The 26,944-nt window shown below is 40.8% G+C and overlaps 1 protein-coding gene and 1 long non-coding RNA gene across 2 annotated transcripts; both read right to left on the bottom strand.

The window, feature by feature from the left end:
• Nucleotides 1-2,630: 2,630 nt before the first annotated feature.
• fastk (Fas-activated serine/threonine kinase) lies at nucleotides 2,631-15,727 on the bottom strand. The gene is made up of 10 exons (XM_083541703.1): nucleotides 15,040-15,727; nucleotides 12,621-13,452; nucleotides 10,606-11,079; nucleotides 10,235-10,383; nucleotides 9,764-9,980; nucleotides 9,338-9,497; nucleotides 8,254-8,345; nucleotides 7,512-8,151; nucleotides 6,141-6,255; nucleotides 2,631-6,058 (listed from the first exon to the last, which is right to left on the bottom strand). Exons 2-10 carry the CDS (start codon nucleotides 13,408-13,410, stop codon nucleotides 5,972-5,974), a joined length of 2,724 nt encoding a protein of 907 aa, XP_083397829.1. The 5' UTR covers nucleotides 13,411-13,452; nucleotides 15,040-15,727; the 3' UTR covers nucleotides 2,631-5,971.
• Nucleotides 15,728-19,270: 3,543 nt separating this feature from the next.
• On the bottom strand, nucleotides 19,271-26,401 carry LOC310726386. The gene is made up of 4 exons (XR_014533709.1): nucleotides 26,152-26,401; nucleotides 19,755-19,868; nucleotides 19,452-19,532; nucleotides 19,271-19,338 (listed from the first exon to the last, which is right to left on the bottom strand). It is a non-coding gene; the product is annotated as an uncharacterized lncRNA (long non-coding RNA).
• Between the last annotated feature and the right edge of the window lie 543 nt (nucleotides 26,402-26,944).

The following is a 26,944-nucleotide window of genomic DNA, read 5'->3' as shown; positions in this document are numbered from 1 at the left end:
AGTACCATCCCAAGAACACCATCCCTACTGTGAAGCATGAGGTTGGTGGCATCATGCTTTGGGGGTGTTTTTCTGCACATGGGACAGGGTGACTGCACTGTATTAAGAAGAGGATGACCGGGGCCATGTATTGCGAGATTTTGGGGAACAACCTCCTTCACTCAGTTAGAGCATTGAAGATGGGTCGAGGCTGGGTCTTCCAACATGACAATGACTCGAAGCACACAGCCAGGATAAGCAAGGAGTGGCTCTGTAAGAAGCATATCAAGGTTCTGGCATGGCCTAGCCAGTCTCCAGACCTAAACCCAATAGAGAATCTTTAGAGGGAGCTCAAACTCCGTGTTTCTCAGCGACAGGCCAGAAACCTGACTGATCTAGAGAAGATCTGTGTGGAGGAGTGGGCCAAAATCCCTCCTGCAGTGTGTGCAAACCTGGGGAAAACCTACAGGAAACGTTTGAACTCTGTAATTGCAAACAAAGGCTACTGTACCAAATATTAACATTGACTTTCTCAGGTGTTCAAATACTTATTTGCAGCTGTATCATACAAATAAATAGTAAAAAAAATCATACATTGAGATTTCTGGATTTTTTTTTTTAGATTATGTCTCTCACAGTGGACATGCACCTACGATGACAATTTCAGACCCTCCATGATTTCTAAGTGGGAGAACTTGCAAAATAGCAGGGTGTTCAAATACTTATTTTCCTCACTGTATATATATATATATATATATATATATATATATATATATATATATATATATATATATATATATATATATATATATATATATATAAAATATGAGCGTCTGTAAAAACAACACACAAAAAATACAATGCAATAGAAAATATTAAAAAGACGAAGTGATGGCAGCAATCAGTTCATAATTTTGCAATTAGCTCAGTTTTTTTAAAATAATACATAAACAATATGAATCCTCTAAAGAAGGGAAGAAAAGACCATTGTTCTAAACATGTATGTGGCCAATAGGGACATACTGGCTAATGTTTCCAGAGTTTTAACGTCTCTCTGAATGCAGCAATAGCTAACCCTAATTATCCATAAACTGTCGTGGATAGTAATGAAGTGAATGTAATTCGTTACTGTACTTAATTAGCTTTTTCACGTATCTGTACTTTACTGAAATATTTCTATTTGGCTTAACTTTAACTTCACTACATTTCAAAGTGAAATATTTTACTTTCAGCATAACATTCTGAGAGGAATAAATGATGGAAGAAACTCCTGACTTTAATATGGCACAACACCTGTGGCCCATATTTTTAGTTTAACAGTTTTTGGGATCATGATAATTTTAAAAGACATTAATCAGTGATGTCTGCAGTAACTACAAGGGAAATAAGGTGGATCAGCCACACCATGAAGTTATGAGAAAGTAGTGCTGAGAGAAGAGGTGACCATCTGTGAGCAACAGTATGATTTCATGCTGTGGAAGAGAACTTCAGACGCATTATTTGCTTTGAGTATGTTGATAGAGAAGGTCAGAAGGATCTAGAGAAAACGTACGACAGGGTTCCGAGAGAGCAGTTGTGGTATTGTATGAGGTAGTCAGGTGTGGCACAGAAGTATGTGAGGGTGGTGCAGGACATGTATGAGGACAGTAACAGCAGTGTGCAGTAGGAACGACAGACTGGTTTAGGTAGAACTTTATTAAGGATCGGTTCTGAGCCCTTTCCTGTTTACAGGGGTGATGGACAGGTTGACAGACGAGGTCAGACAGGAGTCTCTGTGGACTATGATGTTTGTGGATGATATTGTGATTTGTGGTGAGAGTAGGGAGCAGGTCGAGAAGAACCTGGAGAGGTGGAGGTATGCGCTGGAGAGAAGGGGAATGAAAGTCAGTAGGAGTAAGACAGAGTACATGTGTGTGAATGAGAGGGAGGGCAGTGGAGTGGTTCAGTTGCAGGAAGAAGAAGTGGAGGAGTTCAGGTACCTTGGGTCAACAGTGCAAAGTAATGAAGAGTGTTAGAGAAGTGAAGAAAAGAGTGCAGGCAGGGTGGAGAAGAGCGGCAGGAATGATTTGTGATAGTAGAGTATCTGCAGGAGTAAAAGGGAAAGTTTATAGGACGGTGGTGAGACCTGCGATGTTGTATGGTTTAGAGACAGTGGCATTGAGTAAAAGACAGGAGGTGGAGCTGGAGGTAGCAGAGCTGAAGATGTTGAGGTTTTCATTGGGAGTGACGACGATGGACAGGATTAGAAATTAGTTTATTAGAGGGACTGTGCATGTAGGACGTTTTGGAGACAAAGTGAGAGAGGCGAGATTGAGATGGTTTGGACATGTGCAGAGGAGGGACATGGGGTATATCGGTAGGAGAATGCTGAGAATGGAGCCACCAGGAAGGAGGAACAGAGGAAGACCAAGGAGGAGGTTCAAAAATGTGATGAGGAAGACATGCAGGTAGTTTATTTGAAAGAGGTAAATGTAGAGGACGGGGGGTATGGAGACGGATAATCCGCTTTAACGACCCCTAACGGGAGAAGCCGAGGGAGGAAGATTAATTTAATATCGTTTAACTCCAAATTGCAATTATATATATATATGGGACACCACTGTTAAGATTTTAACAGAACAAACCACACAACACAAAAAAAGAGACATTGGTTTCCTGTTTTTCACTTTTTTATAATCATTTCATATAGACTTTTTTAATATGTATATATAAACAAAGATTTCCATTTTCCCCACCTATTACCCAGCACACAGACATCCACTCATTGAGTCTTCTTACATTCAACACTTGCCATTAATAAATAAGTTCTCTTCCAAAAACAAAAACAAAAAACCAGCAAAGCCAACGCACACAGCGACACATTGTCTCGATGAGAACTAGATTACATAAAACAAGGCTTCTGTATTACTGCCATCTAAACTTTTTTTTTTATACCAAAATGTGCACTAAAACCATAATGTCCAAACGGAACCCTACATCCTATGCCTCATTATGTGTTTACAGCATGATCCTGTTTATTGATTTGAGATAGTAGAGGTCTTCGACCTTTTTAAAAATGGCAGGATTCGCACCACTCAGGCATCAACTGGAGTTGAAAGTCTTAAAAGATTTGGACGTGCTTCTCTTTCGAATACGGATCTGAAATATGGAACACAGCGACGATAACGATTTCACCAACACAAGAGGGCGCTGCTACTTTTAATCCACACAGTCCACTGAGTGCGTTGCTTTGCATTCCTTTAAATGACAAAATAGATAATTTGTTCTGAGAAAATAAAACCTATCGATAGAATCCATCTCCTTTATACACTCAACACGACCCTCGCCGACTATTTACTCACGTACTGTACACGTCTGGTCAACATGTCCGTGATTCGCAGGACACGCTAACAATTGCACACAGTCGGACCTGTGAAACTATTAATGGCCGAAAGCATCCTCTCTTGTTTTTTTCGCAGTCACACAATCCTTCTTCTAGAAAGCTCTTCTGGGGATTTGTAATGACTCCTCCCCGAACGTGTGTCTTCAATGGTTAAAAACACTAACGAGAGACAGTTTATGAGCAATGGAAATAAAACCACTAGCAGAAATCTGAGCGACGGGACGAGATTATAAACGAGTAATAGCGTGCCTAAACCCTGTTGGCAAAAATCTAATACCAAAACAAAACAAAAATAAATAAAAAAAATACCGACACGCAATCTGGACAAAATATAAAACCAATCGTCATTTACGAAAGCAAGAAAGGTCTTTTATTGACGACTCCACAAAGCAGCTTCCTTCGGGGGTGAAAGGCTAAATGCGCCGGGGGGAGCAGAGCAGACCGAGCCAGGAATCAGCAGCTCGCCATAACGCCTTTATATCGCAATTATGTCAATGATTTATATAATTGATCGAAAAATCAGATTCCCCCCGTTGTTTTTAATCAACAACAACAAAAAAGCCATTTTCTAACCGCTGGATGTGTGCAAAAGATGTGTCGAAAATCAAACTTACTCCAACATTTGCACATTACACCAGTTCGTCTGGTAACATATCCATGGTGTTAGTTTTACAGCAGAGCTTGGGAGCTAACGTGGCTACCAAACTCATTTAAAATAACATGACTGGATGACATCCTGTAGGTTCTTCATGCTACCTGAATTTATAAATTAGATTATGATTCTGGAAAACTTCTCAAAAGAAGCTTAAACACCAACACGTGTATATTTTTGGGATTATCAGTCACTAAAGGTCCTCAAATGCATTTAAACTGGCAATTTTTCCCAGCATATGATATAATAACCTCAAGCTATGTATTTTAGATCATATGACTCTCCTATGTTTATATACATCAACATAGATCAACATTTTAAACAAGGGATCATGGAGATGTTAATTATTACCAGTGTCATCTGGTATTTTTTTGCAGCGATGAACAGACCGGACTACACATTTTCTTTAGACAAGAGCAAAAAATAATTAATAAAGCAAATACATTTTCCATATGCAATGCTACTTCCTGCCTCTGACTACAATACTTTTTTAGCCTCTCCAGGCTTTACACACTGTTCTTATTAGTATTAGTATCTTGCAGAAAAAGAAATGTGCAAAGAATATGGACCTGGATTAATTAGTAATCTAATCATACACCAACCAGCTGTTGTTTTAAACCTGAGGAACAATTTCCAGGTACAGTGGGGTCCAAAAGTCTGAGACTGTGTAAGCAGAAGGATGGAAGAACTGTAAAACATTTACAACCAAAAAGTAAATGTTCGGTACACCATACGAACAAAAGTATTGGGACACCTGACTTTTTATGACTTCACCCAAACTGCCACCAGAAATCTGGAGGCACACAATTGTATAGGATGTCTTTGGATGTAGCATTTCCATTTCCAGCAGTTCCATTAAGATATGGCTTACATGAGTCGGAGTGGAAGATCTTGAGCCCTGATCTCAAACCTATTAAACACTCTTGGGATGGATTGGAACACTTTTGGTAAAGGTACTGATGTAGGGAAGGAGGCCTGGGGTGCAGTCAGCTCTCTTCCTTCATCTGAACCTGACTTTACTAACGGCCCTTGTGGCTGACGAACATAAATCTCACACAAGCACACTCCGACATCTAGTGGAGATTCTTCCCATTATAACAGCAAATTGGGATAAAATGAAAAGCACATAGTTTACCATCTTTTGTCCATATAGTGTATTGCACTATTTTCCATGTCAATTTTTTTTTAAACTCCTTTTTACCAAATGCCCAATGTCCTCTATTGAAGCATGTTCATATATGATCAAAAGGTATAGCAAACTTGTGAGGTCTAGCGAAAAAAATGGAACATACCAAATGCCATGAACTTGATGTAATGATGTTGTAATCAAGTTGTCGTCAATAATATCATATCCACTAGCCGTCTGACTTCTGAACCCCACTGTATATTACTAAGTCGGTGTCATGAACACAGATTCCATGATGCTGAATGTTTATTACGTGCTGGTTAGCTTTTTAGCTCCAGTGCAAAACTAATGCCTCTCTAACGGACATTGACTCTGACATGCGCATTCGTCAATAAATCTCGGTTCATTTGAATTCCCAAATCCTAACTTTTACAAGCAGCACTGTCTTTTAGTTGTGAGTGTTCTAGAAGGTCACATCTATTCCCAGAAATATATATATATATATATTTATATTTTACATTTTGTCCAGAGAGGTGTTATCAACCTTTCCCCTAAGTCAAGAACTAAAGACACCCATCCACTGGCTTAGTATCAGCAAGAGTTGCTCTAAAATACAGGACTGTTCATATCTTGCGAGTACACACACACACACACACACACACACACACACACACACACACACACACACACACACACACAGACAAAGCCTTCTTCCTCAAAACACCGATGCCTGTTTAAACTAAATGTTGCACATGCTTGCAGACATGCTCTCACTCACACACATACACTAAAACACACTCTCACACATACACACGCCTCTGCTTTTCCATCGTCATAAAGGAACCTCTAGGAGCTTTTTGTGCAGGTACTGCTTCACTTCCTCAATTCCGTTCAACTTCTCCAACTCCAGATAGGGCAACTGATGAAGACAAGCAGACACACGAGAGGATGAGAATACTTGCTGAAGTCTAAACACAATAAACACACACCAACTGGCTTACCTGTAGTATAACGTAGCCAAGCAGCTGCAGGTGGCGGTCTCTCATCGCCCGGGAACCCACGAGCACGTCCGAGTTGTGGCAGTAGTGCCATTTATCGTTTACTGACATTATCACCCTGCGTGTAGAGAAGCACATGGACACTTTTGAACGTATGATTAAGAGCTGGATACAGCCGTGAGACACTGTAGAGACATGGTACATTGTAGCGATGTGCGTCTTCATAACCGAGATCGATGCATAGCCAACAATATATTAAAGATGTGATGTGATACAATTGATCTCTATTATGATGCAGTGCGATTCAACTTCGATTTCATTCGACACGATGTGATTCGATGCAATTCGATGCAATAGAAAAAATCTGATGTCAGGTAATTCAACATTGTACAGATAGTGTGCTTTTATTTCTTTGGTTCAGACAGACAGCAAATCATCAATTTACTTAAGTGCCCTCTGACTTCTAACACATGGCCCTTTCACAAACAGGCCTTTGTAGTGCAAAAGAAAGGAAAGAAAAAGATGAAATAAAACTAGACTTTTTTTTTTGTTCTACCTCTGATGCAGCTCTACCTCTGCCATGTTAATCCCTATTCTATGCGACTGTCTGGACATGCCTCGGATTTCGCCGTGTTGTAATGCGTCATGTTGACGTAGCGGTGTCGAGAAACAGTTTAGTGAGGAGAAACCAATCTACACATAAATGATTGGTTTTTACAGATGCAAATCTGTAAAAAATGGAAATAAATCCATGAACACGGAACTCGTACTAAATGTGTTTAACAACTGCTTTGTCACTCTGCTTGTGGCTACTGAGATTCTGAAGCTTGCAGCCAGAGAAGTATATGATACGTATTTCACAATATGTGTCCTTTGAATAGAGCATCTGGCAATAAAAAACCAGGCGAATTAGGCAAACAGTGCAAATGACGATTGTAATCCAGGTTATATAAAGTCAATTTAATATAACATTGTCAATACAAAATGCATGAGGTTATGAAATGAGAGCTAAGGAGAACCTGTGCCATTTATAAGGTGGAAAATGGAACAGTTTGACACCCCCACTTGGGTGGATACCCCATTCTCACCCTCCAGTATCTTTCCAATAGAGAACTGGAAGAGAGAGTCCTGACAATAACCTTAACTTTTGTGTGTATAATTTAACTCATTAATTGTATCACGGCTTGGATTGGGAATTTTGGACATGGAACCTGGTAACAAATAAGCATAAGGCAGGATTACACACTGAATTGAACACCAGTCTGTAGCTTTTGCAATATGGGAATTGTTAAATAATTAATAAACGGATGTGGACGGTTTCCAGATTTCAGTATTATAAAATTGCAAAAAGTTTAATGGTGATACTGGACTTACCTTTTAATGTGCTCCGTGGGTGTCCTCTCCATCTCAGAGGGTTTTGATGAGTGCAGCTGTAGTGGTGCAGCTGTCTCTGCGTTGCTTTCTCCTGCCTCATAGGTCACACCCTCATAGAAAGGTGTGATACTGCAGTCTGGTCCTGAATTGGCCCCCACTTGGATGGATGCCCCACGCTCATCCTCCAGTATCTTTCCAATAGAAAACTGGAAGAGGGAGTCCTGCGGCACACTGGCCCCGGGTACAGCTGCGCCAGCTTGTGCCAGACACTCTGACGGGCTGCTCAACGTTGAGCTGTCCTGGCTCTCCAGAGAGTGTTCCTTGGCCAGGCTGGAATAGTAATCCGAAGCTGGGTAATAGGTGTTGTAGTCCAGTGGCACTGCTCCATTGGTGCCAGCTCTCTGGATGTGGGGCGGCAGAAAGGTGGAATCATTTTCGGGGTGTTTGTCGACACCCTCCACTAGAGGCGGTGGAAAGGGGGAGAACTTCTGGAAATCAGAGGTGAGAGCAGCAACAGAGGTCGGGCCGTCGGGTTTAGGGTTCACAACTGTGCACATAGAGTCAGCTGTCAACGTGACTGCGGCTGAACCTGCTCTGATGGGAAGAACACGACCCGCATGGTCTAGCCACAGCAAAAAATCTTAACAGGGAGTGGAAAGATTTCCAGTTCAGGAAAGATACCAAATGATACAGCAGATAAACGTCTCAATATACAATACCAGAATGTCAAAGTTTTCTCTACCTGTGTAATACCCAGGAGGAAGAACTTCATCTTGTTTGTAACCGTTCTCACCAACCAACTGCCTGAGGGCCTCAGCAACCAAACCTTTGTAACTGTAACATAAAACACTAACATTTCCTAAATGTTCTCAAAACGGTCATTACTGTCCAAGCCTGAAGCTCCAACTGGGCAGAATTTTTGAAAACATACAAGCCTTCAGAACTAATGTATTGTTGAATACTAATAACTCGTGATTATTTCCATATTTATACATTATTTCAAGAGCAATGGGCTAATCTAACAGCTTTAACTCAAACAATAAACAGGGAGTAACAGGGTTTATGTTACATAATTCTTCCTGTGCTGAAAAAGTGTTAAGATTAATTAATTCACAAATTATATATTTTTTATAAAAAATTTAAAAAAAGAACATGTATTGACAAATAGAATATGAAGGAACTTGATTAAGTAGATGAAAAGTCTATTGAAACTGCATTAGGAAAACTTTTAGTTCCTAGTTTTTTCCCTCTCTATTCAACATTATATTTATATATTTATTTATTTTGAAAGAATATCTCTAAGACAAACAGGAACAATCCTTCAAAACAGGAAGGATTATGAACTTGCTTTTAAAATGATTAGTTGAATATAAAATTTTTGTTACACACACACACACACACACACACACACACACACACACACACACACACACACACATATATATATACATAACATTATGACATTAACATAATGAGCGGTGAAGTGAATATCACTGATTATCTCTTCATGATGGCACCAGTTAATGTTGACGTGTTAAAAGCTGGAAAAATGGGCAACGTAAGGATTTGAGTTTGACAAGGACTAAATTGTGATGTCTAGACAACTGGATCAGAGCATCTCCAAAACTGCAGCTCTTGTGGGCTGTGCCCGGTTTTTCAAAAGTGGTCTAAGTCATGAGGGTCATGAGTGGCCGACCGAGACTCATGCATGTGGGGAGCGAAGGCTGGAACGTGTGGCCTGTGATATGTGTGTTATGAAAGCAGGTAAAACAGTCTGGACCATCTTTTTGTTTCTGTGTCTAACAGTGAAAGAGCTGCGCACTGACCTGTACTTGCGGTTGACCTCGTCAGCAGTGAGCGCGTGGTCAAACATGAGCACTTTGTGTGAGTCCTGCAGACGAGGTCCTGTGTACTCTCTGTGCTCGAGCTCCACCGCAGCGTCCAGCAAAGACAAATAGCGGCGTACAATCAGAGCATAGGGACTGTCTGTGGAGTCACACACAGCAAACAATCCAGATTAGTGCTGTAGGCTGAACTAGAACTGTCTGGCTGGGGGTCCCCACTGCTGCAAAGTCTGAAGTTTTAAAAACGTTAGGACAAGAGTAGGGCAGGAATCTTGTCCTTTCTGATTTGCCTTAGGTCTCAGGTCCCTTAACTCTAAACCATACGCTTGAAACGGAAGGGATGTAAGACATGAGAGACGTTTTATCAGAAGTAAACACAAACAAGGTTTTGAACGGCGATCGACTCACTGGTAACGTTGCTGATGAAGGAAGGCGAAAAGACCCGGTGCAGCACCAGGCTGGGAAAGTGTCCCAGCTGGAAGAGGGACATGAGGATGTTCACAGTAGCTAGCGGTGAGCTCAGAGCCTTCAGCTCCAGCACCATTTCCAGCTTGGCAAAGAACTGAGTCTCGTTAGCTGGCCGATAACTCATGCGGCTGAAAGGGAACACGAGTTTCTGGATCACCTGGACGACAAAACGGCAACATGACCGAAAAAGAGAGATGCGGTTAAAACACTTTTCTGCTTCTGACTTCGGTTTTAAAAGAATTGAAATATGAATAGTTTCTCAATGATAAATTAGATGTCATCACATAGTAAAAAAAAAAATATATAAATAAAAATACAAAAAAATTGGGAAGAGCACAAATTATAAGGGGATAAATGTATATTTGATTACACGTAAATTAAGACTAAATCCTCAATCCAAATCCTTCTCACCTTGCTGTCCAAGTACTCTGCCTTCTTGACCAGGAATTCTGCAATCGTGTCCAGTAGTTGTGTTTCTCTGAGGCGATGGCGTGCGATATACTTGGCGATAAGAGCCATGGTGTACGGGGTGATACTGTCAACCTTTTTAGGCAGCTCCTCTAATGGGATAAAAAAAGAAGACCGTTCATTATAATATTCACCATTTTTTACAATCAGATTCATTAACGTAAACTGCCCCTTATATACACCACTTTAACATCTACACTCTCTAAACACTAATAATACATTCTGGGGGGAAAAAAATGGAAACAAAATCTAAACAATGTACAGACAAATCAAATCCTATTAGCTCTATGTGCTTTAAAAGTGCCTAAGCTCACCAGCTAGGCTGCTCACAAACTTCTCCTGCCTGTTCTGGTAGAAGAGGTGAGAGCTGAAGATGAGCTCGAGGCTCTTGTTGCTGGCCTCGCGGGCGCACGCTGCCAGCATCTCGTCCAGTAAGGTCATCTCGTGGTCGCGTACACAGCTGACGCTGGCCAGCGTGTGTTTGACCAGGCGCAGGATCTTGCGGTCCACCACGAGCTGTTCCGCGGAGGCCGTGTCGGCCGCCTGCAGCGCGCACCACTTGGTGCGGTAGTAAGACAACAGCAGGAACAGCGTCTGTGGGTGACGCTCACGCTCGATGTTCTTCTCCAAGCCTGCCAGACACGACTCGATGAGTGGGTGTTGGCTTGACGGGTGCAGCTTCATGCAGCTGCTGAACACCATGGAGATGTCCTTCTGGTTGAACTGGGACAGGCGGCCCTGCGATTCCTCCTCCAGCACCTGCACTATCCGAGAGTCACTGGGCAGCCCTAAAGAAACACAATGATAGGAAATATCTGAAAAAATTCAGCAAATACCAATGCAGGCTAATCCCTGAATATATTATCGCTAGATTTGCTCATATTGAAAAAATTTACTAATCTAACTATTATTGCTACTCTGATTAACCTAACCTTTTCGCTCTGGACATGCTTGTACTATCAATCGGGGTGTTGCACTCCACATATTTTGACCCTTTCAGTCAAAATAAGATTTGCTTTCAGCTGAACATACTGCACACTTACACCCCCGACATGTACAGGATTTCAATTCCCTACCAGACACCATGTCTTATTTCCTCAAAAAAGCAAAGACTGGTGCAATTAATCCCATATTGACAAAAAAAAAATTATAAATGCACATCACAAAATGCTACGGTTTTTGAAACGTCAATTCGACGTGTATAATGGATTTCGCAGTGGACATTGTCACTATAAAGCTTTACAGAAATCCAGATTTAAATCCCTAATGAGCATGTCAGAGGTGACAAGATCGATAAATATCACCCAGGGAAAATAAAAACTCCTTGGAGAGTGAAATTACTAATCATTAATAGCGGTGCAACGGATCACATAACTCAGGGTTCGGACCACGTTACGGTTATTGAGTCATTTTTCGGATCACCCAAAAATAATTTTTTTAAAAAGGGAAGTATAGAAATATTTGTTATTTTCATGTATGTGTATATACATATATATATGCACTTTCTTTTTGCTTGTGTGTGTGTGTGTGTGTGTGTATATGTATTATATATTTTTATTCTCACTCATAGTCAGATTATATTTTAATAAACTTTTGTACTATTTTATTTATTTTTACGTTACTTTACTGTTTTATTTTTTATCTTTATATCGTATTTCTATTCATGTTTACAAGTTGGACGGTTGTAAAAAGCATTTCACTCTGTGTCATACTCTGCATGAATGTGTATGTGACATAAAATATAAATTTTATTTCAATTTGAAATATGATGTGCTTTCCATTTATTAAAAAATTAAATAAAAAAGGTTTCAGCAAGAAAACGCTTTCATATGTGCGATTTGAATCATGGGGGAGGATTTTCAAGTTCTTCTTCTCCTGTGACTGCGCTGTGAAGTTACAAAATGACGTACAAAGCAAAAGGAATTATTATTTTTTTAATTACGATTAATCCACGAGTTAAAAAAAACCCAGCACTTAATCCGTGGGTTCCGAACAAGGAGTCGTGATCCGTATGGATCGACTGTGATCAGTTTCACCTCGCATCTCGACTCTTCTACAACTGCACTAAACACACAGAGTTTGTTGAAAGAGTGTTCAGCATGACCCTATTGTGAAAAGAGTCCAAAACTAAACCCTTTTATGATTACAGCAGCAGCAGTTGAGATTACAGGATCATCCTGTGACTAGGCACTGACTTTCTTCTTCAGTGTTATTCCCAGAGTGAATTCGTTTTAAAAAATAATGAGTGCATTAACGGTTCATTGTTCGTCATGTTCTAAAATTATAGATAGAAAAAGCAGGTAAAGTGCTCTCGCGTCCTCTGGCTTACCGAGCGCAGCCACGGCGTACAGGCAGTTGACGATGCTGAAGTTGTCAAATTTGGAGCAGTCGTTCACAATGGCGTCGCAAAGGGTCTGGAAGTCTGGGTGATCCAGAATCTGTCGAGTTGCACCATCGCCCAAGCCTACGGCAGGGGGTGAGGACAGTGCTCCCTCGGGGCTTACTCCGCCGCTCCCTAGACTCCCTCCTACACCTCCAGTAGCTGCAGCCTGCTGGAGTGCCAGGAGCTGGCCGATTTTCTGTAAGGCGATCGGGTAGTGGTTGTGCGAGATCTTCCCCGGGTTCTGAGTGACCCAGCGGAGCACCTCGTCCACGCTGCGCGAGCGGTCGATCAGGCGCTTCATGGTGAAGAAAGTGTCGTAGCTCATCTTCTCATGAATGAAGTTCCAGGTCTTCTTTTTGCCGTGGTGCATGTGGGCACTGGGCTGGTAGTGTGGAGGAGGGAGGTGAGGGACCTGCGGGTGTGTGTGGTAGTGCTGATGAGGCTGGTAGTAGGTTCGGTGGGCATCCACGCGGCCCTGGTACAGCGGAGGAGGAAAACTCTGGGGAGGCGGGATGTGGGGGTGATGAGGGGCGAGAGGGTGGTGGGGATTTTCCAGCATGGTCTGCCCTCCCCCCATCAGACCAACACGGCGACCGGGCTTGCCCCCTCCGCCGCTGTACAGGCGTGTGGCATACATGCTGGCAAGAGCACTCTGAGCCAGAAGGTGGGAAGGCAGTGCAGGCAAGGAAACTTTCCCGCGGGTTAAGAGGACAAGACAAGAAGGCAGTGCCAGCATGGTATATGGGGTGATTCAACACTAAATTTCAACTCAGTATACCTGAAAACAGAAAAAAACAACATTAATATATTCGTGTTCGAATCGCTGAATGCAACGCAACGGAGTCACAAATCACTTCGGGGTATATTCTCAAATTCCTACACGAGTTTCGGTTCTATGAATAAGGATATGTACAGAGACCAAGCTGGCATTGCCTTTCTAGAAGCATCTGAGAGTCATGTGATATGATGATGTAATATGTCTACTGTCATTACATACCTGATTCCATCATCGGTACCGTTATACCGCCGACCGAATGCACTTGTAGCTGCGTAAACGAAAGACCACGCAAAAGCATAATGAACTCGTTATTACGACGTCAAGTCTTTTAGTTTATATGCAACACGCTACGTAAAAGGCAAAAACACACAAGAATTGGACGGTGGACGACCGGAAGAACGTTTTTTGAACAGATGAGTCCAAATGTGACTGAAGAATTCTGTATGACAGAGAACAGGAGAGAAGACGCTCAAAACACGGAGGTGGACGCTTAATGGTTAGGGATTGTTTTGAAGCGGGGAAGGTTGAAGAATTATTCCAGGTGAAAGGAATACCGAACCCGACGTGGCTACCATTCTGTATTTCAATGCCGTTCAATTCCATCCAGACACTGGTTAATTGAAACTGATTTAACAGTGTTATTTAGAGAGCAAACAGTAGGCTGGAGTGTAATCTATCATGGAATGGCCTTCCCAGTCACCACACCTAAATCCTATTGAACTCCTATTGGATGAACTGGATCACAAGGTTAAAGAGAAATCTCCAACTAGTAAAGAACACCTTTGGCACGTTTGAATTCAATTCAAGTAAATTTATTCACAATGAGTAACCCAGTGGCAACTGTGGGAAAGAAAAACTCCACGAGATCCTTATTGAGGTGAATCATGCAATCTTACGATATTAAATGCAATCCAAATCCATTCTTAACGTTCAAAGTTTTACAAGAAGCACGATTTCAGCATGAACGCATAGAGTAACGAACTGTCCGGATGCCCAGCGTGTTTAAAACGTATTTAAGGCCAAGAGGGAATTTTTCAATAAAAATAAAGCGCATTAAGATATTTGTTTGGTCAACGTGAATATTCATAGCATTAATTTATCTAGTTTATTGCACATAAATTAATATGCATGTGTCTAAAAAAAAAAAAAAATATAATAATAATAAATTGACATGCACTGGATATTAAAAACATTTTGCAAAAATCTGTACATGAATTATTTGCCAAAATCATCATATCATATTTGTACTCTTAAAATGCCACAGGCATAGATACTATGTTCTTACCTTATTGCATTTGCAAAAAATAACCAATACTTTCTCATATTTTAAGAAGAATTGACCTTCACCAAATAATAAAACATGATTTCAGAATGTGATGAAATATCAATTTACACCATTGACCCATTTGATTTTGATTTTTTTGGGTTAGGGTTATTGTTGTGTTTACAACTGAGACAGGATCCACCTGAACAGCTGAAGCTTGCTAGCAGCCTGGAGAAACTGCGATAGGGATTTGAACTCATAACCTTCTGACCGATGCACAACAGACATCACTTTATATGATAGAGATCAGTAGTTTTACTCACATGTTCAGTTTAAAGCAAGGCGGAAGGATGCAGATGGAGTCTGGAGCCATCCGTGACACGAGAAGACATGGGTACTAATGTTTACACGCAGGCGCAGAGAGTCGCTCCTTGTCAGGAGAACAGAAATAAACGGCGTGTGTGTGTGGGGGAAAAAAAAGTCAGATCATTTCCAAGCCGAAAGAAACCTGACAACCATGTCTGCGGGAAGTGAGAGAGGGAACGCTGGGTTGGCTATGTATGGGCTAAGGGAAGAGCAGTTGAAGATTTCCAGGGGCAGGTTAAATAGAAGGAGGTGTGATGAAGCGGTTATGAAGGGACATGCAGTGCGGTGATTAGAGAAAGATGAGCTGGATGTGAGGAGGAGAGCTGGCAGGCAGGGAGGTTGTGCTGTACGAAGCTGGAGCTCCTCCAACACGGCCTGTCAGATCACTGCTGCTAACACACACCGGAGCTGCAGCTGGAGCTGGAACTGTGTGTGTGTCACCGCTCTGAGGTCCAAACCCCGAACCTCCGACTCTACCAGCACTACACAAGTGTCCACTGTCCGCGGGAGACACGGCTGACATGTGTAATGTAATTTCACACCCAGGCCCTTTACATCCACACTCTCCTCGCACTTCGGCTACATCGGTTCGCCGCCCCGGTCTCCGCCATCTTCCCGGAAGTCAACATTGGCAAACCGGAAACACGTCGGGTTCAGGGAGAACTGGAGGCTCGCGCCGAGGTGTGGGCTGCAAACTGTACTGCAGGCGCGAGCTTTACAGTGGAGGACATGCCATAACGCAACAAACAAATATACAGACAAACAAACAAACACACAGACAGACAGACAGACAGACAGAACAAAATATAAATAAGAATTATGAAAAAAAACGAATACATAAAAAATACATAACTCACTAACTAAATTAATTAATGAAAAGCAAAAATAAATGCATAAGTATATACATAAATACGTAAATAAATACATAACTTACTAAATAAATGAATCAAAGCCTGAATGAATGAATAAACAAATACATAACTAACTAAACAAATACATACACAACGAACTAAATAATACATAAATAAATAAATACGTAAATAAATACATAACTTACTAAATAAATAAATCAAAGCCTAAATGAATAAATGAATGAATGAATGAATAAACTAATACATAACTAACTAACGAACTAACTAAATAAACAAATACATACACAATGAACTAAATAAATAAATACATAAATACAAACAAAATAAATACATAACTAACTAAATAATAAATACATACATACCTACATAAAGTTAGCAAGTAAGTATGTAATTAATTAAGTAAGTAAGTAAGTAAGTAACTAATTAACTAACATGTCTGTCTGTCTGTCTGTCTGTCTGTCTGTCTGTCTGTCTGACAATGGCAGCCGAACTTACACATTTCCCCACTACTTAAATACCTGTCAATACTTTTATTACTATTATTTAATTATTTACAACAATTCCTTATAATTAACAGATTTTTTCAAATACACACCCACCATCCACTTTTATTAGGAATGCCCGTAGAGCTGCAATTCACCAATCATGTGCTGTAAAGGTGTTTAGAGGATAGTTAGATATTTCATTGGGTATCATTAGATCTTTCAGATAGACTTCTCTGTGATCCTTTAATCTAATTTCCATTTGACTTTGGTCATCTGGTGAAAATCATCATGACTGCATTTGAAACCCAACACATCTTGTGCTTGGAACAAGAACCTGCCAACCAACTCTGACATAAATTATAGCTCAGTTCATTTAGGAAGTCATGACATTTCAGGGGTTTTAAATAATCCCTTGTTTAATATAACAATACTCTTAGATACCCACAATACAATTCCACATATTGGAAGACAGCAGTTACACTTTAACTTTTATTTGAGGTATTTTAGTGCAAATAACTGCATTTCTATGAAAGGTGGTTTGAGGGCAACTTCTTGTACTTTGACACAATTACAAACAAAACCTAAAATCACCTTAAAAGTCATGCAAGTCCATTATTAATAGATAAAAAATAGACTGGTTTGTTAATATGTGCATAAGCATATCAATTTGCTTAAATTGAATCTGAAGGAAACATTAGATTTTTCTGATAATTATTGTTTGTAGAAATATAAAAAAACTAAATAAATAATCTAATAAACCTTTTTTTTAAGCAAAAAATATCATTAAGGCAGATATGTGTAGAGGAATACAAAATGTTTTTGAGTTTTGTTTTTTAAAAATAAACAGTAAACATGTAGGATGTAGGAGTCTTCATTTCCAAATTAATAAATGGATTAGCTTTGTATTATCCACACTGGCACAACAATTACCGTATTTTCTGGACTATAAGCCGCGACTTTCCCCCAGGCTTTGAACCCCCGCAGTTTAAACAATGAAGTGGCTAATTTATGAATTTTTCCTGGGTTTTTCCCGGTTTCACAAACTGCAAGCCAAAAAACTGAGCCCCATAACATTAGACCAATGAAATTGCCGAACGGGTTCAGGTGAACCAATGAAACTCTTTATATTAAATCAGATGCGCTCCTACTAAATCGGGCCGCACCACATCATAAATATGGATGATGCTCCTCTGACGTTTGACCTGCCGCTCACTCGGACTGTCAACAGGAAATGCGAATCATTCGTCACACTGAAAACAACCGGGCATGAAAAAAACGCACTTCATCTGTGTTCTGAGCTGCACGGCATCGGGAGAAAAACTTCACCGATGGTGATTTTTAAACTCACGACAATGTCAAAAGAAAAACTCCCGAGAGAAATAGTTGTGAAAGGAAGGAGGAAGACGGTGAACAATGACTTTCTTGGTAGGCTACTGTTTAGATACAAGCCGTGTACAGACACTGTCTTTCATTAAAGCCTGTGTAAAGTTCATTAGTTTCAGTGTAGACACCTGCGGCTTATTTATGTTCAAAATAAAAATCTTTGTCAAATTCTTTGTCAAATTCTTATATTTGGGTGCCCTTAAAGTCCGGAAATTACGGTAGTCCTGCTAAGACTTAAATAAGCAGCTATAGATATGTAGTGTAAGTGGAAATCGATCTCTGAAAACTTATCAAATGAAATAATGAAATCAGAGTCAACAGAAAGTAAACCCTAATTGTGTAGTGTAATAAAAAAAACAGGGTTGTATATATTTCAATAGCTCAACTCCAAATACATTTTATTTGGTAGATGTGATTTCTAATTATTTCACTTCTACAATTGAGCAATTAAGGGTGAAGGGCCTTTCTCATGGGCCCAGCGATGGCAGCTAGGTAGTGTTTGAATTTGAAATAATGACCTTCCAATCAGAAATTCAACATATTAACCACCTCCCCCTTTTGCACCAGACATAAAAAAGACAATTTGAATTTACATTTAAAATATATTTGTTGGTCCAAATTAGTACCTTAATCAGTCATTAGCTGCTGTATACTTTAATCAAAACAAATGGATCAAAGTTTTTTTTCTGGAATTTATCTGAGGTAAAAAAAACAATTTGTAAATTGTAATAATTGAATGTATTTATATTGTTGAATTTATTAAGATTAATGACCAAGATCACATTTTTAGGTTTTACATTCATTATACTATTGTCACCATTTATTAATTTGAAAAAGTATCCCCCCAAAAGTCTGGTTTGGCTGAAGATAGATATTTCTGACTATAATATACCTTTATATTCACTTTTTGGAAAAATAGATTTGACTGCATTTCTGCAGAAATCATGTTGGATAAAGGCCTGTTTTAACAAGTATGGTATTAAACTTGGTCTGCCTATAAATTCTGTTTAGAACCTTGCAGATAAGTGTGTTTTCCTCATGAAGTAAATAAAGCATTGTTCAAGTTGTTGAATATTTACAGTATGTGTTGTAGCAAAACAAACAAGCACATTATCAATGTAAAATTCTGATTATACTTTTTATTAGTCATATACACAAAATGAGTTACATACTGTCATGCATGACATGAATATACTACATGCATAAACATACTACATACATGAATTATGAAATATACAAATTCAATTCATAATTAGACTGTTGAAAAGTCCTTTTTAGCTGTAAAAAGATTTTAAAACGCTTCACGTACACAATTAAAAATAAATTCAGTTCTATGTGAATGGCTTTAGCTAACTACAAAACAATTTCAGAGTAAGATCATAAAATTATTTAGTATAAACATCAAACCAGGACACACTCCTGTCCCCCCCTGTCCTTAATTAACATCATGTGCCATGAGGTTTGATGCTCCGGTGCGATATGGCCTACAGCTATTTCGGATTTCACTGCGTTTTCCCTGAAAAGAAGCAGTTAGTTTTTAGTAGTCAGGAGTAACTCCAACACCACATAAAGACAATGTATTTAGTTTGGCTGTGGTCTGTATTTCTATATCTGCTACAGTATACTTACTTTAGAAACGTTAATCTTCCTGCCACAGTCAACCAGTTCTTTTTCATTATATGTTTTACACACAAGGCAGTCAATCAGGGGCTGTGTAAAGCAAATTGGAATAGATTATGTTTAGGAAAGCTTTTGCGATTTTAATATTTCCATGATTAAACAGTATGTTGATATGAATATAAAAAAAAGTCTAACTCTGCTTAAAAAATTAATCCGAAACATTATAGACCTTTATAGGGACCTTTATACCATTATAGACCTGTACAGACTTTATAAGGTCAATGAGAAGATAAGTAATTATGTTATACAGACCGTGTTATCTTTCCGTGTATCACATTCATCTCGGTGCTCATATGCGTTCTTGGAGGTCTTAATGCAGGTTGTGACTTTTAGAAGGACATTTACATACAAGTTGCTCTGCCTAGTCTGTGGAAAAGTGCATTGCATAGCCATATTAGTATGTTTCCTTTTAAAAATCATGAAGTAAAGGATTGAAATCGTTTTAACAGGCCATGCTGGCAATTATATGTGATAATATGCTGTAGGCCACACTGTTGCCAAACGATCGCATATTAAATTGCAAAAAGTTTATCATATACATCTAATGCACATTTAATACACACTTTAAAGTAAATTCATATTTCAGCTTCCAGCTTCTAGGGTGTGGTATATTTTGTATAAGTTCTTAAATGCTAAGAAAATTGATTTAACACATTTTATAGAGTGTTTATGATCTTCCTTAATTGACAGAGAAACACAGACAAACGGAATCTGTCACAAAGTGCTCTGATTTCAATAAATTTGTTTTTAAGGCTTACAAAAAGCCTTTTTATGTGTGTGTGAAATGTTTTTTTTTATTTTCAACATGTCTTACAATTAAACTGAATGCAGTATTTAACATTTAGATTTTTTTTTTTTTGTACCTAATACTGTGATGGGATCTTATTTCTCTTAGATGCTTATGATATAATAATTGTTTCAATAATTTGCTTCTTTGTATTTTTCACATTGTTCCAAATGTAATCAATCGTATAAGTGACTGGGCATGACAAATAGGGATTCTAGTAGAATAAAGATAGCAATTAATTGCGATTTCTGGAATTAAATAAAGAACTAAAAACTCAAATACTAAAATACTCATACCAAACAGCAAAATGACTTGTACAAAAGTACATTTGTAGGCATGCCAAATAATTAAAATATTTATTTTCCTATTTTTCCTCCATATTTTAGTATATATAATTGTTCCCCATTCGGGAACGTCGAGCTGCATCGCAATGCTTTTAGGAATGGCCCCGCATTGTCCGCGCTCTGAACCACGTGTGAAATCTGGCCAATAGGCAAGTCGTGACGTCATCGGCGGGCGACGTCGCGACGACCAGGAGCTACAAAATGGCTGCGCAGTGGTAGCGACACTGGCTTCTGCTTGTTCAGGTAAGCGTTTTTTTGTGTGAGTCTGTTCAAGTGATGGCTGGCAATCAAAAATATCATTGTTGTGTTCATCCGTGTCCCCGTTTCCTTACGGGGAAGGATACGCACGATCAGTGTGTTGTTTGCATTTACATTTGCGCCATTTAGCAAATGCCCTCATCCAGAGTGACAAACAAAAGTGCTTTAAATCTCTAGCAATGAATAAATCTACACTGGTACACAAGATTAAAAACTTAATATATATATATATATATAACTCGAGTTCTACAAAGCAAACTTGGAAAGTGCTAATTTAAGTATTTCAGGAAGAGGTAGGTCTTCAACCGTCGCTTGAAGTTAGCCAGGGACTACCTCGGTGCCAGAACAGAGAAGAGCCTTGAAGTATACTTACCTCTTATTCTGAGAGAATATGGTACCAGTGCTAGAGGATCTCAAACAGCGTGGTGCAGTGCGAGATGTAATGAGGTCTCTGAGGTAAGATGCCGCTGGTTCAGTTTTGGCCTTGTAGGCAAGCATCAGTGTTTTAAATCTGATACGTGCAGCTACTGGAAGCCAGTGAAGGGAGTGCAGCAGTGGGGTGGTGTGGGAGAACTTGGGCGGACTGAACACAAGTTGTGCAGCTGCATTTTGGATCATTTGCAGTGGATGAATAGCGTTCAGGGGAACACCTGCCAGCAGAGAGTTACAGTAGTCGAGTCTTGAAATAACAAGAGACTGAACAAGCACCTGGGCAGCCTATGTGGACAGAAATGGTTGAATCCTTCGGATGTTGTAGAGAAGAAATCAACAGGAATGAGCCACATTAGTGACGTGGGAAGAAGGACAGTTCATTGTCCATAGTTACCCCAAGGTTATGAGCAGTAGCTGTAGGGGAGAGCAGAGAGTCATAAAGAGTTATTCAGAGATCTTGACCTGGGGATGAATCACCTGGGATGACCAGCAGTTCTGTTTTGCTGGGGTTGAGTTTTAGTTGATGATCACTCATCCATGAAGATATGTCTATCAAGCATGCCGAGATCCGAGCGGAAGCTGTGGTATCTGATGGAGGGAAAGAAAAGTGTGCTTTGAGGATGGATTGGACTGTAGTTGGTGTCGGCGGTCTGCTGTACTGACTCGGGAGTGCAGTTTACTTCTGATCGTCATCACTGTACCCCGCAGCATTGTATATCTGCTTCGAATGGACATTTGGTGCAACCCAGATGAGAATGGGTTCCCTCTTGAGTCTGGTTCCTCTCAAGGTTTCTTCCTTATGCCATCTCGGGGAGTTTTTCCTTGCCACAGTTGCTCATCAGGGACAAACATACTTACAAAGAACATATTTACGTTTAATCACCACATTATCTGTGTAAAGCTGCTTTGAGACAATGTTCATTGTTAAAAGCGCTATACAAATAAAAATGAATTGAATTGAATTGAAAAGATTAGTTGATTGTCATCTGCATAGCAGTGGTAATACCCATGTGAGGATATGACTTCACCAATGGAGTGGGACCAAGTACAGAGCCTTGTGGGACACCAGTGGTGAGTCTGCATGGGGCAGATGTGGATCCCCTCCATGTTATGTGGTATGGGTGAACTTCCAGGTAGGAAGCAAACCATTCCCATGCTGTTCTGCGGATACCAAGGCTTTTGAGGGTAGACAAGGGAGCCTTGTGGTTGACTGTGTCAAATGCTGCTGAAAGGTTCAGGAAGATAAGTACAGATGGCTGATTAAGCAGCATGCAGTTTCTCAGAAACAGCTAAAAGGGCTGTCTCTATGGAATGGGCCACTTTGAACCCAGACTGGTTCGAATCATGGAGGTTGTTCTGTAAGAGATAGACAGACAGTTGGGTAAAAACAATGCGTTCCAGAGATTTAGAAATTAACGAGAGAAGTGATACCGGTCTATAGCTGTTGATGTCTGATGGGTCCAGAGCCGGTTTCTTCAAGATGGGAATGACCCTTGCTTGCTTGAAGGTAGTTGGCACATAGCCAGATGTTAAGGACCCATTCATGATTGTGGAGATGAAGGGCAGAGGATCTTGTGTGATGATCTGAAGCATAGTTGGAGGGATTGGATCCAGAAGACAGGTGGTGGGATTGCAAGATTGGATGACTTGCAGTATCTCATCTTCTGTTAAGGTTGTGGAGCTTGACAACAGAGGATTGTCAATACAATACAACAATGTGTTGTGTATTCAATGTTGGGGAGGAAGTAAAGGTCTGGCAGATTTCTTTAATCATAAAAGGAGGCAAAGTCATTAGCAGTCAGGAAGGATGGAGCAGGTGTGGCAGGGGGGTTGAGTAGTGAAGAGAAGATCTTGTGGAGCTTACGAGGATCTTGTGCCAAAGTCTTGAGCTTTTCCTTGTAGAAGGCAGTTTTAGCAGAAGTCACATCCAAAGAAAATGCGCGGTAAGATGCGAGGTCTACATCAAGTTGTGATTTTTTCAACTTCCTCTCTGCTGATCTGAGTTCTCGGAAATTGCTACGCAAAACTTCTGACAGCCAGGGTGTGGGACAAGAAGTCTTCCTGGGTTTTGTAGTCAAGGGGCAAAGGAGGTCAATGGTTTAGGAAAGAGATGAGAGGAAGGAGTCAGTAGCAACGTCCAAGGGTAGAGAAGAAAACGAGTCAGGGTCCGAAAGAGATGAAAGAGTACAGGAAGCTACAGAGGAGGGAGAGATGGAGTAAAGGTTAGGATGGATAAGAGACATGTAAATTGTTTTTTATTAGAATAGGAAGAGAGATTGAAAAGGAAACCCGGTTGATGATCAGAGATTGGAAGTAGAGTGGCCGTCATGTCTGTAGCTGGGGTAGGGTGGGTGAAGACCAGGTCCAGGACATTTCCTCTCTTGTGTCTTGAAGGGCAGCTGTTAAATGTCAAGAAGAAGGTATTCAGAAAAGTCAAGAGGCAAGATGACTAAAGTTTGACGGATGGGAGGTTAAAGTCACCAAGAACTGTCAGAGGGGTGTTGTCAGAAGGGAAAGTACTGAGGAGTGTGTCCATCTCTTCTAGGAAGTCTCCAAGGGGACCAGGACAGCGATAGATGACAATGATGATGAGGTTGATTGGAGAGGTAACTGAAACTGCATGGAATTCAAAAGAAGACATAGTTAGATGAGACAAAGGGACAGTAAAGTTATCAGTTAACAGTAAACAGTAAGGTTAACAGTAAAGTAGCGGAGCATGCTCAATCGGCTCTTGAGGAAGTCGATTCCTTGCATTGTAGCCACATGCCCATGCGCACGCTTTGCTCCCGGAGAGCTCTTTTCGAGGAGAGTGCGCTTCCTCGTGGCTCCGGTCCCACTCTTGCAGACTGCGGTTGTGGGGCTTGCAGGCCGATCTGGCAGAAAGTCTGGAGTCAGATGAGTCCTCTCTAGCCTCCCCTGCCCCTGCTGCTTCCTCTCCTGCGTTGCGGATAGGGAAGGCCCGCTGCCTCTCAGGAGGCTCCGATGGCTGCAGAGCTCCAGCCGCTCTGAGTGGGTCGGAGGCCAACCCTGAGGGGTTGGTTCCCTTGGGGAACTTTCTGACGGTCTGGGAGAGGCTGCCAGAGGTCTCTCAGTGGGTCCTGTGTACTATAGAGAGAGGCTACTTGATTCAGTTCGGGTCCTCTCCTCCCCGGTTCAACGGGATGTGTCCCACCGTGGTGGTCCCGAGCAGGCTCAGGTTCTGGAACACAAGGTGTGCACTCTTCTGGGGAAAGAGGCCATCGAGGTGATTCCCCCCTAAGTCAGAGAGTCAGGCTACTACAGCCCGTACTTTGTTGTTCCGAAGGGGGATGGTGGGTTGCGTCCAATGCTAGATCTTCGCTCCTTAAACCGCTCACTCATGAGGTTTAGGTTCAGGATGCTCACTCTCAAAGAGGTTGTGCCTCAGATCAGGTCCAAGGACTGGTTTGTCTCGATAAATCTGAAAGACGCATACTTCCACATAGCCATCCTTCCCGCACACAGGAGGTTTCTGAGGTTTCCTTTTGGGGGCGAAGCTTACCAATACCGGGTCCTCCCAATCGGCCTGGCCCTCTAACCCCGTACTGTCACTAATTGTGTGGATGCAGCACTGACCCCACTGCAGCTCCAGGGCATCCGCATTTTTAATTATATCAACGACTGGTTGATATTGGCTCGGTCAGAGCCCCGGGCAGTCCTACATCGAGATGTCATTCTCTCCTGCATGAAGGAACTGGGGCTAAGACTAAACGCCGGGAAAAAAGTGCTTTCTTCAAGGCTTAGAACCACCTTCCTGGGCATAGTGTGGGACTTGACAAGGTTGCGGGCACAGTTATCTCCCGTTAGTACCGCAGTTAGCCTCACTGCAGTACTCAGAGCCACTCCAGGCTCCTCTGTCTTGCGCGCAGTGTGGCGTGATCGGACATCTAATTTCCAAAGCTTTGCGACGCAGCTCGAAGTTCCTGAATGGGAAACGTCTCTAGGTTATGTATGTAACTCTAGTACCCTGAGGGAACGAGACACCGCGTCCCAGTGCCACACCCCCTGCATGCCGGTGGTGCTTACCTTCTCTCTGCCCAAAAGCCAGTGTCGCTACCACCACGCAGCCATTTTCTAGCTAATGGTTGTCGCGACGTCGCCCGCCGATGATGTCATGACTTGCCTATTGGCCAGATTTCACACGTAGTTTAGAGCGCGGACAACGCGGGAGCGTTCCCAAAGCGTTGCAACGCAGCCTCTCGTTCCCTCGGGGAACTAGGGTTACATACGTAACCTACAGACGTTTTTATTTTTGTTCCATTTGTCATTACTAAGTTATCCAACATGGGAGACTATTCAGAACAAAGAATGCTTCTGGTTTCTCTGTCACACATGATGCATTTGTTGTTGTCCATAACAAAGCAGGAGAAAAAAGTGAGACTGGTGAGAAAATGTCTGTCTCAAATTGAATAATTTAGATGATAAAGAACAAATGTGTCTTTTATTATATTACATAATTATTAAGTAATGTTTGAAACGGTTAAAACAATGGCATCATTTGACCTTTAATAAATCAAATTGTGTAATTATTGGCAAATGACTGTTTTTTAAGCAGACAGCCATTTGATCAGTGGACAGTTTTGCTTTAGAAAAACAAATCAATTCAGGGTACTAACACCCATGTGGGTAGGAGTTAGCATGATCTGTTACTTATCTTGACATTTTGACAGTAACTAGCTCAATCCAAAGAGTTGTTCCCCTTAGCTAATCTAATCCAAATAAACACAAATCAAATATGACCAACATATAATTATACATACATCTGCAAGTCAGAAATAACGAAACTTCACAAAATCCTGACATAACTTACCATCGGTTTGCTTATGATGGAATCAAAAACAATATGATGACCCCTTCCAAAGTCTTGGTTTGCCTTTATCAGCATTTTGTCAATGTGTCTCTTTAATACATCAGGCAAGCTATTGTAATTATTAAATGTTTGGGCAGAAACCAGCAGAATCAGGGCTGCCAGCACCAAAACCTTTAGCATAGCATCCATGTTGTGCAGAACGACTGAACTGTGTGTTTCGCAGATTGCTTCTAATCTTGTAACTGCCCTGTAATACACACACACACACACACACACACACACACACACACACACACACACACACACACACACATTCCAGCTGTGATGGGCGTTTTGGCTAGACTGTCACACAGCTGCATACAGCTGCTCTCTGGGTTCGGCTTAAAGGAAAAGAGAGTCAAAAAGTATTCGATTGTGTATGAAAACTGAAAAAGCAATGACTCTCCCTTTAGTCCTTTCACTGTCAAAATATACATGTACACGATATGGATCTATCTTCTTGATAAATAGCATTATTACTATTGTATCAAGTATAGCCTTGATTAACAGTAAAAGCTTTTTCAATAGATTTCTACAGGAATCACTCAAAGCACTATTAATTGGTACTATCTACATTATATGAATGGACTATTTTGAGATCTTTTGTCTTTATGAGTCTACAGATTTGCCTGGATTTCTACTAATACACAGCCCTCAAACCAGAGCTGCTTTTCTCAATAGTGTCTAAATCCTCTGGAACCAACTATTTGCCTCAGCAGCACTAATAGATCCAATAGAAGCAGTGTTTTGGATT

Source organism: Silurus aristotelis, assembly GCF_946808225.1.
Source record: "Silurus aristotelis genome assembly, chromosome: 5".
Lineage (NCBI taxonomy): Eukaryota > Metazoa > Chordata > Actinopteri > Siluriformes > Siluridae > Silurus > Silurus aristotelis.
This window is presented reverse-complemented; position numbering and strand designations above follow the sequence as displayed.

Bases quoted from the DNA above. Each gene is read 5' to 3' on its own strand.
- fastk (XM_083541703.1), bottom strand. From the start codon at position 13,410: ATGCTGGCACTGCCTTCTTGTCTTGTCCTCTTAACCCGCGGGAAAGTT. The intron at 9,498-9,763 runs GTGAGTCGATCG...GTGACTCCACAG, and splicing joins CTTCATCAGCAACGTTACCA to ACAGTCCCTATGCTCTGATT. The intron at 6,059-6,140 runs GTAAGCCAGTTG...TGTCTTCATCAG, and splicing joins TTGGCTACGTTATACTACAG to TTGCCCTATCTGGAGTTGGA.